The 14,696-nt window shown below is 39.9% G+C and overlaps 1 protein-coding gene across 5 annotated transcripts in view; it reads left to right on the top strand.

Annotated features, from left to right (window-relative positions):
• Positions 1 to 14,696, top strand: part of CABIN1 (calcineurin binding protein 1) — a 107,968-nt gene that overhangs the window by 81,171 nt on the left and 12,101 nt on the right. For all 5 annotated transcript variants that reach the window (XM_030285834.4, XM_030285836.4, XM_012578115.5 and 2 more), the window contains 3 exons: positions 603 to 1,232; positions 1,661 to 1,735; positions 11,361 to 11,673. In XM_030285834.4, the coding sequence (XP_030141694.4) occupies positions 603 to 1,232; positions 1,661 to 1,735; positions 11,361 to 11,673 (1,018 nt within the window). The remainder of the gene's footprint in view (positions 1 to 602; positions 1,233 to 1,660; positions 1,736 to 11,360; positions 11,674 to 14,696) is intronic.

Below are 14,696 nucleotides of genomic sequence, written 5' to 3' on the forward strand. Positions count from 1 at the left end.
AAATAGTTTGTTCATAAATCTTTGTGTAAGAATTGTATCATTATCAATTTTTGAAAGAAAAGATGTTGTACTGAATTTTTCTACCTTTGGAACATCACCAAAGTAAAGGTACAAAAAGTAAAATACTATAGCAGGGTTTTGCCTACTTCTTGATTTATTAACAAGAAGATTATGTAAGAACAATGAAAGGAAAGATTCTTAAACTTGAGCTTGATCTGCAGCTGCCAAAAGAAACGGGTTTGGTTTTGATTTCAATATATTAGAAGAAAAATTTGTGCAGTTAAAACCTTGGATTTCTTTTAGTTGGATCCCTTAGCATGGACTGAAGTAGTGAGGGAAAGTAAATATTGTGGCTTCAGTTCAGCCTGAGCTGTTGACTCTTCTCTGTGGTGTTTTCACTTACTAAAACGCTTCTAATTATAAGATTTGTGGCCTGGATTAATTAATATCAAGGAACAAAAAAGAATGAACACAGAATAAATGCATTTTTTTCAGCAGAAGCAGTAGTGAAAGGTACTGGTCAATATTCATAATAGACACAGCTTTGCTCAAATGCTTTCTGATTTCTATGATAACTGAGAAGAATTATTTCTTTTATTAAGGTTTCAGAAGATCAGGGTTCCAAGTCTTCTAGCCTTGCTTCAGGAAGGATGACAACAGACGTGTCCAATAAAACGAGTGCAGAAGAGGGGAAAGATGTCCTTCCCAAAAAGGCAGTTTTATCCGATGGAGCAGTACACAGCACTGAGAATGGAGTGAAGGAAGCAACCCAGGGACAAATCCCCAATGCTATGGACATATTGGAACAAGAGGACAGGAGTGACAAGGAGATTAAAGAGCTTCCTGGCCCTGGTTCAGTTGAGCCTATGGATCTTGATGGCTATTCCAATGACCCTGAAAAAATTGATTTTTCGTGTAGGCGCAGCGAGGCGGAGCGGCTGCAGCCCAGCAGGAGCTCCAAGGACAGGGCTCCCGAGAGCAGGACTCCAGAACTTTCCTTGGAGGAGCTCAGTATCAGCTCAAAACACCAGCAGCAGGCAGCTAAAGCAGTACCTACAGAAGAACCTGTCCAGAGGTCAAGCAGGAAGAGGAAATTGCTTGAGGATGTGGAGTCTGGAAAAACACTTCTGCTCGATGCTTATCGAGTCTGGCAGCAAGGCCAGAAAGTGATGGCCTATGACCTGGGCAAAATTGAGAAGATCATGTCTGAAACATACATGCTGATTAAACAGGTATTGAGTGATTAATTGTCATTTCTCTATGTGGCCTCAGACATGGTTTTAGGATCTAATAGGGATTGCTAAACCAAGCCCTATATCTGTTTAAAACCTGGGGAGATAAAGACCTCCCAAAGAACCATTCTCTTGACAAAGCTATTGCTGGGGATAGGGAGTAGGACTCTCCATGTTTTGAGACTAAATTTCTGAAATTAGTTAAGAGCTGTAGTAGCACTTACATGGTGTTTGCTCAGCTAAATGTTCGTTTGAATTGAGAGAGCTGAGTATTTATCTTTGGGTATGTGCTTCTGAATAACTGAAAGTCAGCATTTTGCTGTAGAACTGCTGCTTCCATGCTCTACATCCCTATTTCATCTCAATTTAATTAGATTTACAGATAAGCTAAGTGATTATGACTTCATTAGTTGTGGTTCTGTGTTCAGGTGGATGAAGAAGCAGCACTTGAACAGGCAGTCAAGTTTTGCCAGGTGCATATGGGAACATCAGCACAGAAACAGGTAAGCTCTGAAGCCTTTGAGTGCTGCTGACAAGCTTTTGTGAGTCTGTACAAGCAAATCTGTTGCTGAGTGTTTGCAGCACCTAGAAATGCATACTTGCCTTGTATTGGTGTCATCTAAGATAAGCTGAGCTACATTAGTAGGAAGATCACCCCTTTATTAGTGTCAGTGCTACTGTTTATGTCAGGCTTGCAGGATAGTTTTCATGCCCAAAAGCTTTTAGGGAAACCCCAAACAATCTTCAAATTGAAATATTTGTGGCATACTACAATTTCCCTAATGTCCACATCGTAGCCCAGCATTTCATGGATGGTAATTACTTTTCTCTGCTCCCTAAGGGCTCCAAACTCATCAGCTCTTGCTTTGCTGGCATTGCACTCTGCTCCAGAGATACCAGATAGATTTTCTTCACTCTGTTAAAAACAAACAGTTACTCAGTTTCGTTTTAGCTTGTAGTTTACCCACTAAACAATTATAAGAGCTTTAAAGGGATCATTATTTATCAGTCCTTATGTGATATCAAAGCCAAGAAGAAAACTGCATGAAGGGGTATTTATTTGTGCTCATTTTGCAGCCCCAAAGTATTTACCAGATTTGTATTTTCAATATTCTGTTCAGTGAAAATGTGCTTTTGTATAGTGCATCTCTTGGCAGAGTAACAGGAGAGGGTGTAAGAGGAAAGGTAGGTTTTTTTTGTTATTAGGTTTTCATGGGAGTAACTTTCTCCAATTTGTGCCCCTCAGGAGGTCAGTAACATTGTTCCATTGAACTATAGAAATGAGCAGAAATGTCAAGAGGTATTTAGTAGTAGTGTTGGCTTGCTTGTAGTCCTGTATTTCAGGTTTTTAATTTTTTAATAAATAAATGTTAGCTCAGCATGGTAAGCCTTTTTCAGTTTATTTTGGGGAAAAAATAGACATCATCACACTGTGATTTATGACTTTAAAAGAAAAAGAATTTGCTAGAAAGCTTCTTTGAAAAGTAATGTTACTGTTGCTTTTTGGATGTGTTCACCTTTTTAAAAAACACTCACCAAATTCTCTTTTATCAGCCCAGTTCCTTGCTGGGCTTTCTTGAAGGTTCTGGGAATGTCACTGCTATTCCAGTTCTTTCAGCAGAGTCACTGAGTACTCAGGCATGTGGCAAAACATGAGAATGGTGAAAAACCTGCACACAAACTAATCTTGAGAGTAGACACAATAGGTGAGCTAGTATTTAACAGCACTGGAAGCAATAAGATTTCCTGTTAAATCACTTGAAATAAAACATGCCCCTTCACATGCTGCACTTGGAAGCTTTCCCTTTTAGGAAGCAGTCCCAGCTAACAAGGTTATTACATCCTGCAGTCTCATTTTGGTCTGCTTCTAGCAGGATCTTGCAAGCTGTGTGAAGCTGCTCCTACAGCACTGTGAATTAGTGTGGAGACACAGGAATAGCCACTCTTGTAGACATCTGTCTGTTTTCAGCAGACTGAATCCTGTTTTATTTAAAATTGGCAAGTATTTGCCTTCTGTAAGCAAATGATGTCATGTACAGAGCTGCTGCAGCCGGGGGAAATGCTTTGTTCCTGGATGGTTTGAGTGGGTTTGCAGGGCCTGTGGTTCTTCAGTCACTTAGCCCAAGAAATTGACAGTAAGGAAAAAAAAAAAAGGTACAAAATCCACCTTGATATATGTCTTTCTCAGCTGGCTGTTGTATTTAAAGTTGCAGGCATTATATGGTTTCTTTATGAAAGTTTTCACTTGCTACTAAAATTAGGCATTACTTAAATTCTGTCTTTTCAACTTTCTTCCAGACCAGTCGGAGTTTCTAACCTAAATATTTAACAACAATGTTAAAACCTCCTCTGCCTCTCCAGGCACAAGCAGGAAACAACAGAGCAATCAGTGAGAGGAACTGGACCAAGTGGGTCCTTACGCTTCTGTGAGCAGATCTAATCTTTTTAATGGCTTGGCAATGCTGTGACCCTTTGACTTGGTTTCAGAAATCCTCTCTAGTTCTTATGAGTGATGCTCTGCTAACGTGTTTCCAGCCAAGGAGAGGCACATCACCTACAAAGTCAGCTAAAAACATGGCAAGTGGCTGAGAAAGGTTGGCTTCCAGCTTTGAAGAAGGCAGAAAAAGTCAGTGGTGCAAAACCTTGCCATGATAAGTTCCAGTGCTCCTGGAGGACTGGAGAAATTGGAGTGTTTTCCATTGGGAGATTCCAGTAATTGATATAAAATTGTGTCCTATGTAAGTTGCTGGGACATTTCTTTCACTAATCAATATTAAAATTTTTTTAGTGATATATTAATCAACTTCAGCACATTTTGCATCACAATTACAGAATGGTGATGCAACATTTTTAAGTGCTGATATTAATGCTGTTGTGGAGAAAGGTGTGGCCAAAAGTAATTCCTCCAGATTTTGTCCATTTCCTTTTAATTTCCTAAATGTGAATAAGACTTATTCTTAAGTGTGAATACACCTATCAAATGGCTGAAATCCAGTGGTGGTCACTGGATCTTTAGTAGTCAAGTAACTAAAGGTACACTGGAGATTAATTGACTTTCTGAGCAAGCAGCATTTTGAAGGTTTCTTGTACTTTTCTTTGATTTTTATGTCTGAGAATGTTATCTAAAAGATTTGCAGACATCCTGAAAGCAGTCATCTCAGTTGCTCTGAGTTATATTTTTAGTCTTGCCAACTGTGATTTTCATATGAAATTAATGGTCCCTGGAAATGGAGTCCTTGTGGAGGGAGGATGAAAGATTGAGGCAGACTAGTTTGATTTTGAAGTAGCATTATACTTAAATATCTGGTCCTGAGGACCAAGGAGGGGACATGTTGGCAGAAAGCAGTGCTAAGGATTCTAGATAATTAGAGAATTCCTAATAAGCCTTTCCACTGACTGCCTAAAATTGCTCTTAGGAAATTCTTCATTTTATGCTGTTAAGGACATACTGACATGGGAAAGTTATTGAAGTACAAGCTAAGGATGAAGCTTTGTATTGCACAGAATATTCTATAAATGCATGTGGAGATAGTTTAAGAACCCATCTGTCTTCTGTTTTCCTGCAATCTGAAAAGGTATTTTTATTACTGGGGACTTAATAGTGAATTCCTTAATACTAAAAGTACACTTTTCACCAGTGTTGAAAGTCAAGGCAGTTAAAACTCTGTGTTGGGATCTAATGTATCACTAATCCTGAGAACTGAATTTGTATAGAACAAATACTTTAAAACATTGTAAAAATCAACATTGCCCACAGGGCTGGGTTTAATATCTCTAAAAATACAAGAGTGTTCAGAGGCAAAGTTCCAAAATGCCACTGAGTCTCTGGTCCTGTGTTGTGACCCCTGAGAATTTGGGACTCTGTGTAGAAAGCCCTGGTAACGGGTAGTGTTGTAGGAGCTGAAATTTCTATTGGCTCTTCAAGGTATAGTATATCACCAAATGTCATGAGAAGGGGCTATGCTGAGTTATTTAAGACTCACTGCTGCTTTAGCCAAAAAATCCTTGCTCTGGGACCAACTCCGTCCCTGAAGTGTCAGGGAGAGAAAGGAAATTTTCAACTGCTCTTTCCTGCTCCATCTGCCAGGCCTTGAGCTCTCCCTGCTTGGTTGTGGCTGCCCAAATCTTCCCTTTCACCTTTGCTTCACTCACTCCTCCCAGGAGCACACCCATGGCCACCTTCTCCCCCTGGCTGCTGCCAAACTCCAGGTGCTTTCCCCATTTCCCTGTCTCAACCTACAGTCAAAACACATCAGCAGATTTCAGTGTCAGCTCTAATTAAAACTGATGCTTCATGAAGCTACCACCAGAATCAAAACAATGAATTTTATTATAAACACAATCAAGTTATGCAAATGAGCCTTTCAGGCTCCTGGCAGGCTGCCAGGGTGATCCCTGATTTTATAAACTTGTGCTGCTGTAGTAGAAAAGTTGTTTTATACAAAAGTGCTGTAATATAAAGGTGCTGGTTTAATGCTTTTCCTGCCCTTCTCTAGTTCCAGAACAGGTAACTGAGGTCTTGTTTTCTCCTTCCACCAGTGTTTGCCCCTTCCCAGGGCTGGTGATCAGTAGTGATCCCACAGCCTCGTACTGAAGAATTTTCTGGGGTCATTGGTGGGTTTGATCTGTGAGGGCTGTGCTGAAACCACCCACAAGAAGCTCAGATGGACTCTGGAGTCTGGTCTGGTGATGGGGCCTTAGAGTGAATGTGATATTTCACTTGGAACAGGAAAGCATTTTCTGCTGTGAGTGAAGCTAGAGGGCACTCCCATGGATTTTTCCCCTTCTGCTGTGGAATGCAGTCAGCACTGCAGTGACATGGGCTCTCAAGCATTTTTCTTCAAGGGGAAAACTTGAGAGTGACTTGTTTGAACTGCCTTGGGTGTCTAGAGCGTTTTCTTCTCAAATTCTCACATTAAAAAAAACTCCACAAAGCAACAAACCACCAAGCTGTTCTCTTCAGGAAACAGCTAAAAGCCTTCTGTAAAGGCACGTTGCTGGGAATGGGAGGAGATTAGAAGAATATTAAATAATTAGAAAATAATCATCTTCTACCTCATGTGTTTTCTCCCCCTTTTTGTTCCACCCACATGCTGCTAATTTTCATCTTTTCTTCCTGCATATCAAGACGTCAGAGACTGCTTACAGAAAAAGTTGTTTTTCCTGAGATGTCTGTATGCTTTATTAATGCAGCAAAGATGACAAGAAAGGAGGGGGAAGGAGGAGGTGGGGATGGGGGGGACAAAAGGACGAGCACTTTCATGGTCTCCTACCAAAGGGTGACCATTTTGTTCACTGTTGCATTTGCCAGTTGCCATGGCATCCCCCTCTCACTCTATCCTGGAGGTGTATTCTTGATATAATTAACAGCTCTCCTCCTTCTGTCTCCTGCAGAAAGCAATCATTAAGTGAACATGAAGGAAAGAAAAGACACTTTTTATCTTTTACTTTGTATATTAATGTTTTTCATCCTGCTACCTGGTCTCTCTTGGTTCAATAATGATGTTTTTGTATATGGAAGTGTTGCTGTAATATGGCTGCCAATGTAGAGCAGGACATTGAGCCCGTGCTTGCATTTGTGTTAATGGGGGATTTAATTAGGCTAGAGTTCAATCTTATGCATGTAAACCTTTGTTATTTTCTATATATAAAGTAATCTTGGGAAATACAAGGTTCTTCAGAATCTTGATCACAGATAATTCTGTATTTCTGATGCACCTAGAAGAAAACTTCCAGATGATATTTCTTTCAAATGGTGTTGTAGAGAGATTGAGGGGAAAAAAAAAAAGAAAGAATGGATAGGTATAATTTAATTAAAAAACAGTATTGAGCAGGAGTTGGAGTGGTAGTGCTGTGGAATGTGGCCAGCATATTGTTCAGGCAGTTTGTGTGACAGCTTCAGGTTTTGTGGGGATGTCCTGGTGTCCTTTTAAAAAGGAACACCTTTGTGTGAGGTGGGTTCTGACTTCAGTCCCACTAGAGTGCTCAACTCAGGCATGGGAGTAATTGAAATAAAAAAGAAGAAAAAAAAAAAATCACAAGAAAATGTTATGTAACAGTTGCAGTTCCAGCATCTTTCATTAGGAAACTTTTGTTGGGAAAGCTGTCACTTTCCCTTTCTGGAACATTTGGTTGTTAATTTTTCCCACAGCCACAGAGCAGTGAGCCCTCCCAAAAGCAGGAGTGGGAAGGTTGCTGGAGGATTTCTTTGTTTTTCAAAATTTGTTTTGTTAAAACAGTAAGTATGATAAAAACAGACCCTTGGTCAGGTTCTCTGGTTTATGACTTCACGGGCTACAAATTAAAATTTTTCTCATGTTTTATCTTAATGCTGGATTTCTTTTAGCTGCTGCTGAAGTGCCTCACTGGGAAACTGTAGGGAGCTATTTTTTCCAGTAACATCTGTGAAAAAATTCTGCACTTTTGCTGATAATATTATTGGTGGAGGGCTGTCCCAGTGCTGGATTTCCAGCATTTTCCTTACTTGTTTTTACATCAACATGGGAAGGGTTTGTCCATCACCTCTGTGAAGCTGAATGAACTTTTGTGAGGAGTATGCTGAAATAGTCATGGTTCTAACAAATAAAGAGTCTGATTTTGTAACCTAAGTCAGAGACAGTCACAATTCACACAGACATCCACCCTAGTTATTAATTTACATTTCAGCTTTTTATATTGTTCAAATTAAAAACAGTTTTTGCTAAGTTTTTTTAAAGAGAATTAAGATAGTGGGGTCTTTGTGGAGCCAGTAGATCATCCATGGCACCTCATTTGAATATTAATAATAAGCCTTAAATATTTCTTCTATTCACTTTGATATAGTAGTCAATTCAAAAGCAGTACTACATACCCTTCAGTAGCTCATGTTTTTTTTTAAATCTAGAAAGAAGTCTAGTCTTGACTAGAGGAACCTGTAATTGCAATGAAAGACAGGAAAAGTCAGATAAAAGAGTTTTTATCTCAAGTAAGTTATATTCACATGTTCTGTAAGTAACACTACATGTAAGAGAATATTCGTTTCTTCTTGGTGACTAAAGGCCCTCTGTAGTAGTGGTGGTAACAGAGGCACTGAGCACGGTGAGATGGATTAGGGAGGGCAAAAGAAGTTCTGAGTCAGAACTGAGTGAGTTTTGGCTTAGTACCACAGCAAAGCAAAAACTAAAAAATAATCTGATGAGAAACCACATAAAACACTGGTGAAGGTTTGTCACTGCCTCTCCATTTCCTACTGTCTGTCTGTGGAAAACAATCTTTATTGTGCCTTACTGGTGGTTTAGCAATAGAGATGGATGAACAAATGGCTTCTGGTAAATCCAGGACTGCTGTAATGAGTTTTTCTGGGTTTATTTCTCAGCTGGGTGTTAGGAGGTCCTGTGTTTTCCTGGAGATCTGCAGGATGATGAAATGTGGCCCCATAAGTCCTGAGCAGTGTAGTTAGTGACATTCCCTGAGCTGCCTTTAGTGAGTAGCATCACTCACTGATCAGAGGTGCTGTAATTCTTGCCCCTACACTAAACCCAAAATCTTTTAAAGAACATGTGCCTCACTGTGGTGCTCATTTTGGCTTTGTGCTTACAGCTTGTGGATGGTCTTCAGTTCCTGAGTGCAGTAAAAACACACAAAGCAGATTTAAATCCCTTTTCTTAAGGCTCTGTGAGTTGCAGAGTGCACAGTAACCAACAATGGGTTTTTTAGTGCTTGGCTCTGATTTTAAAGAGAGCTGTCACCCTTTTCTTCCACTCCCACCCCCTTTTTTGAAAAAATAAAGTCAGTGTAAGATTTTTTGTTTTGTTTTTCCTCCCAAAGTCTTTGTTTCATTGAGTTGAAAAGAATCTGTCTGTTTACAGCAGCCTGAGACAATTCTTCACCAAGTCACATCTGGAAAAGTCCCTTTAAAGTATAAGTACAACAATCTTGGTGTTGCTTTCTTTTGTATAAGGCTCCACTTTTTGATTACACGTTAGAATTTTTGGTCGTGGTTTTCCTGAATCAGAAACATCACATTTGTTTCAGCTTTATTATTTTTTTGTCAATAAAATGTTTCAATTCTCTGGAAAAACAGCTGGGATGCTTCATCCTGGTGAGGAGAAGAATAATGGAGGATAAGGTTATGGAATTGTGGTCTTCAGCAGAAAGGAAGGAACCAGACTAGAGGCACCATTTAAAGCTGCAGTAAGAGAAATTTGGATGAAATGACTGGAAACAAATGTTCACTGGGAAGGTGGTAAAACACTAGAAAGGGGCCTGGAGAGGCTGTTGAATCTCCTTTCTTGGCAGTATCTGGACTGGGCTGGCCCTGGGCCCCAGTGGACTGCTGGAACTGGGAAGTCAGCACTGCCTCGAGCAGCAAGTTGGGCTGGAGACCTCCAGAGGTCCATTCCAGCAGCAATTATTCCATGGGATTGCACTCTCTCTAATAATTTTTCATCTGAATACCATCCAAATACTGCTGAGTTACTTTCCAAATGTCCTTTTTCTGGCTCTGCAAATAGCTGTGCGTTTTTGTAGAAATCTGAGGTGCAGATCCATTTTTAACATCTATGTACCTAACTAGTACCTTTGTGTGTTTCTCCAGGAAAAAAAAAAATTGGATACAATACAAGCACAGAAATGTCAGGTTCTACATCACCCATTATGCAAGTTAATGAAGTGCATGGGTGTGAAGGGCTTTCCCTTTAAATCACAGCTGAAAACATTTCCTCAAGTGATCTCACTTCTAGCTTAAGGCTTTCTTCTGCAGTTTAATTTCCCTCAGGTTTGTGTGATCCCATTTGAGTGCTGAGACCTTTAGTTTTGGAACTGATGCTTTAAGCATCAGAAACTTGCTGCTTTCAGAGGCAGAATAGACCTTTTTTTGATCCAGTGTGGTAATTGTTGTGAATATAGCTGCTGTATTTTTTTTGTGTACACATAGAATCTGGCAGGGTTTAATTGTATGCTTTTTAGAGATTGATTAATCAAGTTCAGGAACTTCAAAAATACATTCTGCCAATTATTTTTTTTAATGTACTTGTGTGCTTTCTACCTTTGAATTTTAAGTATGCTTTTTCTACACCTGAAAATTCCTCTGTTCTCTCAGTGAAATTCTACTGACTTTTCTGGCTTTGTAATAAATCTTTGGTCGTCTAGGACATTAGGGTCCAATTTGATTTTACACTTGACAGCTGAATCCTGTTTCTGTTTCAGACATTCATACCCTGATTAAAATAAGGGTTTTTTTTCTTGGTAGAGGTATGAGGCAAACAATTAAACATCTGAGAATTCTATCTAACTGCATCTTTTATGGTCCAATAAATCTCCATTAAATGAAGACTGTAAAGAGTGTAAAATAAATGCTTTCTGTGGCCTCACAAGCAAGAATACTTTATTTGATTACTGATAAAAGTTGTAGAGAAGATATTCATTTTATGGGTACTTTTATTCCCTTCTTTGGTGAATTTATGTCCCACTTCTACCTTCTGTCTGTATAATAAATGACTCTGCATTCAATTTTTAGCACTGGCTTTGGAGAAGAGCACTGCTTTTTGTTCCTCTCCTACTTGTGCGCAGGCAGCAGATCTTCCTGAGCCTGGTTCAAGTGGACCTCAGTGTTACTCTGTTCTGCAGTTGTCAGGAATTTATGATTTGGACTTCTGCTCATCTCTTATTTCACAAGTGAATACATTTTTCTATTTTCTCCATTTCTTCTCACATCATTCACTAGGAATTATTTCTTGTGATAATTTGCAGAGTCTCTTAAAGCAGTGCAGATCTGTTTTTTCAGGTCAAGCACTTGTCAATGTATTTTTAAATGAAAGAAATATGTTTCTGTTTACAGGAGATTGTAACTCATGCTTAATTACAGAGTTCAGGGAAGTGTGTTGTGAGGGATGTGTTAAATTAAACTTTGTAAATGTGAATAAGTGTTCAAGTGCTAGTTTGATAAACAGTCCATAAAGAACAGAAAAATAATCCATAAAGGAGAAAAGATTTCTTCAGAATAGTGATTGAGTCATTGTTCTATTATATCCACTTTAAATAGGGTGTTTTCTGTCCATAAAATGTGCTGCTTGCAGGAGTCACTGACGCAGGTGGCACAGAGTTAGTGCCAGGCAGACCTTTTCTCACTGCTGCCCCTTCTCTGTGCAGTCCACAGGAGAAACACCCACAACCCCAAAGCACCCGAAGGACAACCGGGAGAGCTTCTTCCCAGTAGCACCAGCCACACTGCATCCCACCCCAGTGAATCCAGACACTGTGACTCCTGAAAACCTCCTGAGACTGAACGATCTGCATTCCAAATCCAAACCAGCCTCTTCCTCTTCATCCTCCTCCTCCTCGGCATCGTCGGCGCCGCCCTCGCAGGAGTGCCAGCGGGAGCCGGAGCAGCCCCGGAGCCAGGGCACGGAGGCTGCCCCCAGCATGGGGGAGGCTGCCCCCAGCATGGGGGATGCTGCTCGGGGTAAGTCTCACCAGGGAGAACCTTCTGGCCCCCTCTGATCAGTCTGCACCTGCTGAGGCAGGGCCTGAGTTCTGATTCTGTCCCGTTTTCCCATCACTGCACCACGTTCGAAAGGCCGCACAGATTTTTGTCGTGCTCCTGAAGTGGTGCTTCTGTGTAATCAATACATACTTTAAATTTTAGCATAGATTAAAAGAGTGACCACTCCGTGTAACTTGTATGTGAAATCATGAAACAGCAGCCTGAAAATAGTAATCTCTTTTAGAAAATTGAAGTCTCTAGCAGCATTAAAATGAAAATTATATAGTTTTCTTCAACGAGTTGAGGATCCAGTTCTTTTAACATTTAAAAAGATTTAAGTTATTTTAAGGTGATTACAATTAAAATAAACTGATGAGCAGCCTACATCTGTCTTAGAAGTGCTTGATTAACATAATTAGCTGTGCAGCTCTCACTGCCCAGCGTATGTGAGTGTGGAGATACATAACACTGATGAACAAGATTCTGCATGGTCTAGAAAGTTACCTTATCATCACTATTATGTTTCACATTTTAGAAAAGAAGCATTTGACAGGACCAGAATGTTGGAATGTGTTATTTATAACCCTGGTGTGGTTATGTGCCAGGTTAGAGCACAGGAAAGGATTGCAGAAACCAAACAAATGTTATTTATTCTATAGCATGATTGTGTGATTTGTTGATGACTGTATTATGTAATTGATTCTATACAGTTTTCTAGATGAGGAAAGAATAAATGAGAATGCTGTCATTTGCTTTAGTGCTGTCATGGTAGGCTGGCTAATTAGCAGCTGAAAGATCTCTGTGCTGGGCAATACTGATCCTCTTTGGGGAGTGAAGTAAGATTAGACCCAATTTCAGACTTGCCTTGGGTGCCCAAAGAGGTGGTTGGCAGTATTTGTGGGACACTGTGCATGTTAAGGTGGCAGAGCACCTGCCACAGACTGTACTTTCTTGCAACTTTAGCAGAAGCCCTGTCTGAAAAAGCATCTGCTGCTGCCTGTGCTCACTCCATCTGTTTACAAGCCTGGGCCCAGCACTACTCACAAAATGCCTTAGACAAGTCATGGGAGTCCAGCTAAAGTTATGAATGAACCACATATCGAACAGGTATTGTGGAAAATGATGAAGATAGTGTCCAGATTTGTGGAAATAGTATCCAGATTTGTTAGACAGGATGTTTTCTTTGTTTGGAATTGTGACTTTGTAAAATTTTTGTCTTTGTGCTTCTGGTACGTCCTTTCTTTCCTTATGTAATCAGCCTTGTTATTTGAATGCACATAGTCTGCATCCATCAGCAGTGAAGAGCAAGTTAGGGAGAAATAGGTTTTCCCAATTTGCTAATCTCTGAGTACAGAACAAAACTGAAATTTAACATCTAGTATCAGCAGTTGTATTATCTAATTTTCCTTTTTCACAATTCCAGGGAGAGATTGTCTTAGGAAGGGAAAAGAGAAAAGTGGAGTGATGAGGAAGGAATGGCTTAGTCTGTGTGTAAATTACATTTGTTACTGTCCTTGGGAAGCAAAAGAATGGAGTTGCCTGGTGTCATAAGATGTCTTGTCTGGGTTGTTCAGCAGGGAGTAATTTGGGTTTGTGCCTAGACAACAGGGGAGGAAAAACTGAATCCTCTGTGAAGCTATTATGGACTTAGTAAGGAGAGTGGTGTAGGAATGACAATGCTGATAAGAACTCGTGTATTCTTCTGGTTTTCAAACAGAATTCAGGAGCATTTCTGATGTGCTTTCCTCTCTGTAGTTCCCCAGGCCACATCACAGTGATTGAACATTTATTTTAATCTTTTGACTTTCTGGGCTTTGTTAAGGTTGTAGAGTTAGATATTGTTCATTCTTCTTTGATGTTTTCTATGCATCATTTTGGTTGAGGGAGATGGAAGGGTTAGCTGCCAGAATTACACCCCTGAAACTGAACATCAAGAGGCTCTCTCTCCAAAGCTCAGTGCTGAATGCATGAGTTGTATCTGGCTCTCAGCCCTACCTGACAGGTCATTTCTCTAGCTGAGAGAGACACCAATTACTGCTGTGTCCTTTCTTCCTCTTTTCTTTTAATTCTCCTACCTTTGCATCTACCTTCTCTAAAAAAAAATTACTTATAATTCTGTTACAGCCCTTTTTCATCTGCCTTCCATTAGTTCTGTTTAAGTAAAAACTCCTCCCATTTTTAGGGTAAACTCTTTTCAACATTTTTATCTCATTACCTGTACCTACTTTTTCATGTGGAAGTATTACACATAGGGAGTATTGGCTGCTCTCATTTTCTCTGATTTCACCCAAGAAAAGGATTTGTTTTCCAAGCATTGTTGATGCTATGCCACTCATTTCTGATGTAAATGTTTTCCTGAGATTTTGTCTCGTGCATGAGTAACTGGTGCAGAGCACAGCGTGATGGAGTCCAGCAGCAGAGGGATGGTGATGGCAGTTTCAGCAAGACACCTTCCTACATTTGGGTATAAATGTGATCGGGACTCTTAACCTTCCTAGCTCAGCCTAACATTTCTCTGGGGAAGCTAAAATAGGACAATTAAGGTACACTCCCTCCAGCCTGTCACACTGTTCCAGTATTACATGGTTCTAAATTGCTGAAAAATCTTGACATTTTCTTCTTGGCTGTCCTTATTGCAATAATGATTTTTATGAGGAATGAACAGGAGAATATTCACATTTGAGTTCTGATACCAAGAAGAGGTTTTTATACCTAGAATTATTTAAGGTTCTGTGTTTTGCTTAAAGCCAGCTATTTACCAAGTTGGAATATAAAATCCACATAGAAGACTCCTCACTATTAATTTTTTGTCCATTTAAGGCCTAAGCAGTTCGATATGAAAGCAAGGTCATGATAAAGCTGTCTAAACTTAGAAATTCAAAGCTAGGGAAGACAATTCTTTGTGTTGTGCAAGGAAGTGGCACTCCATAAGCCACGGGAATATCCTGCTGTAATTTCAGATGTTTGTGAAATGGGCACAACAGGGGAAGTAGAGGTGTAAA

The sequence above is a fragment of the Taeniopygia guttata genome, chromosome 15 (genome assembly GCF_048771995.1).
Source record: "Taeniopygia guttata chromosome 15, bTaeGut7.mat, whole genome shotgun sequence".
Lineage (NCBI taxonomy): Eukaryota > Metazoa > Chordata > Aves > Passeriformes > Estrildidae > Taeniopygia > Taeniopygia guttata.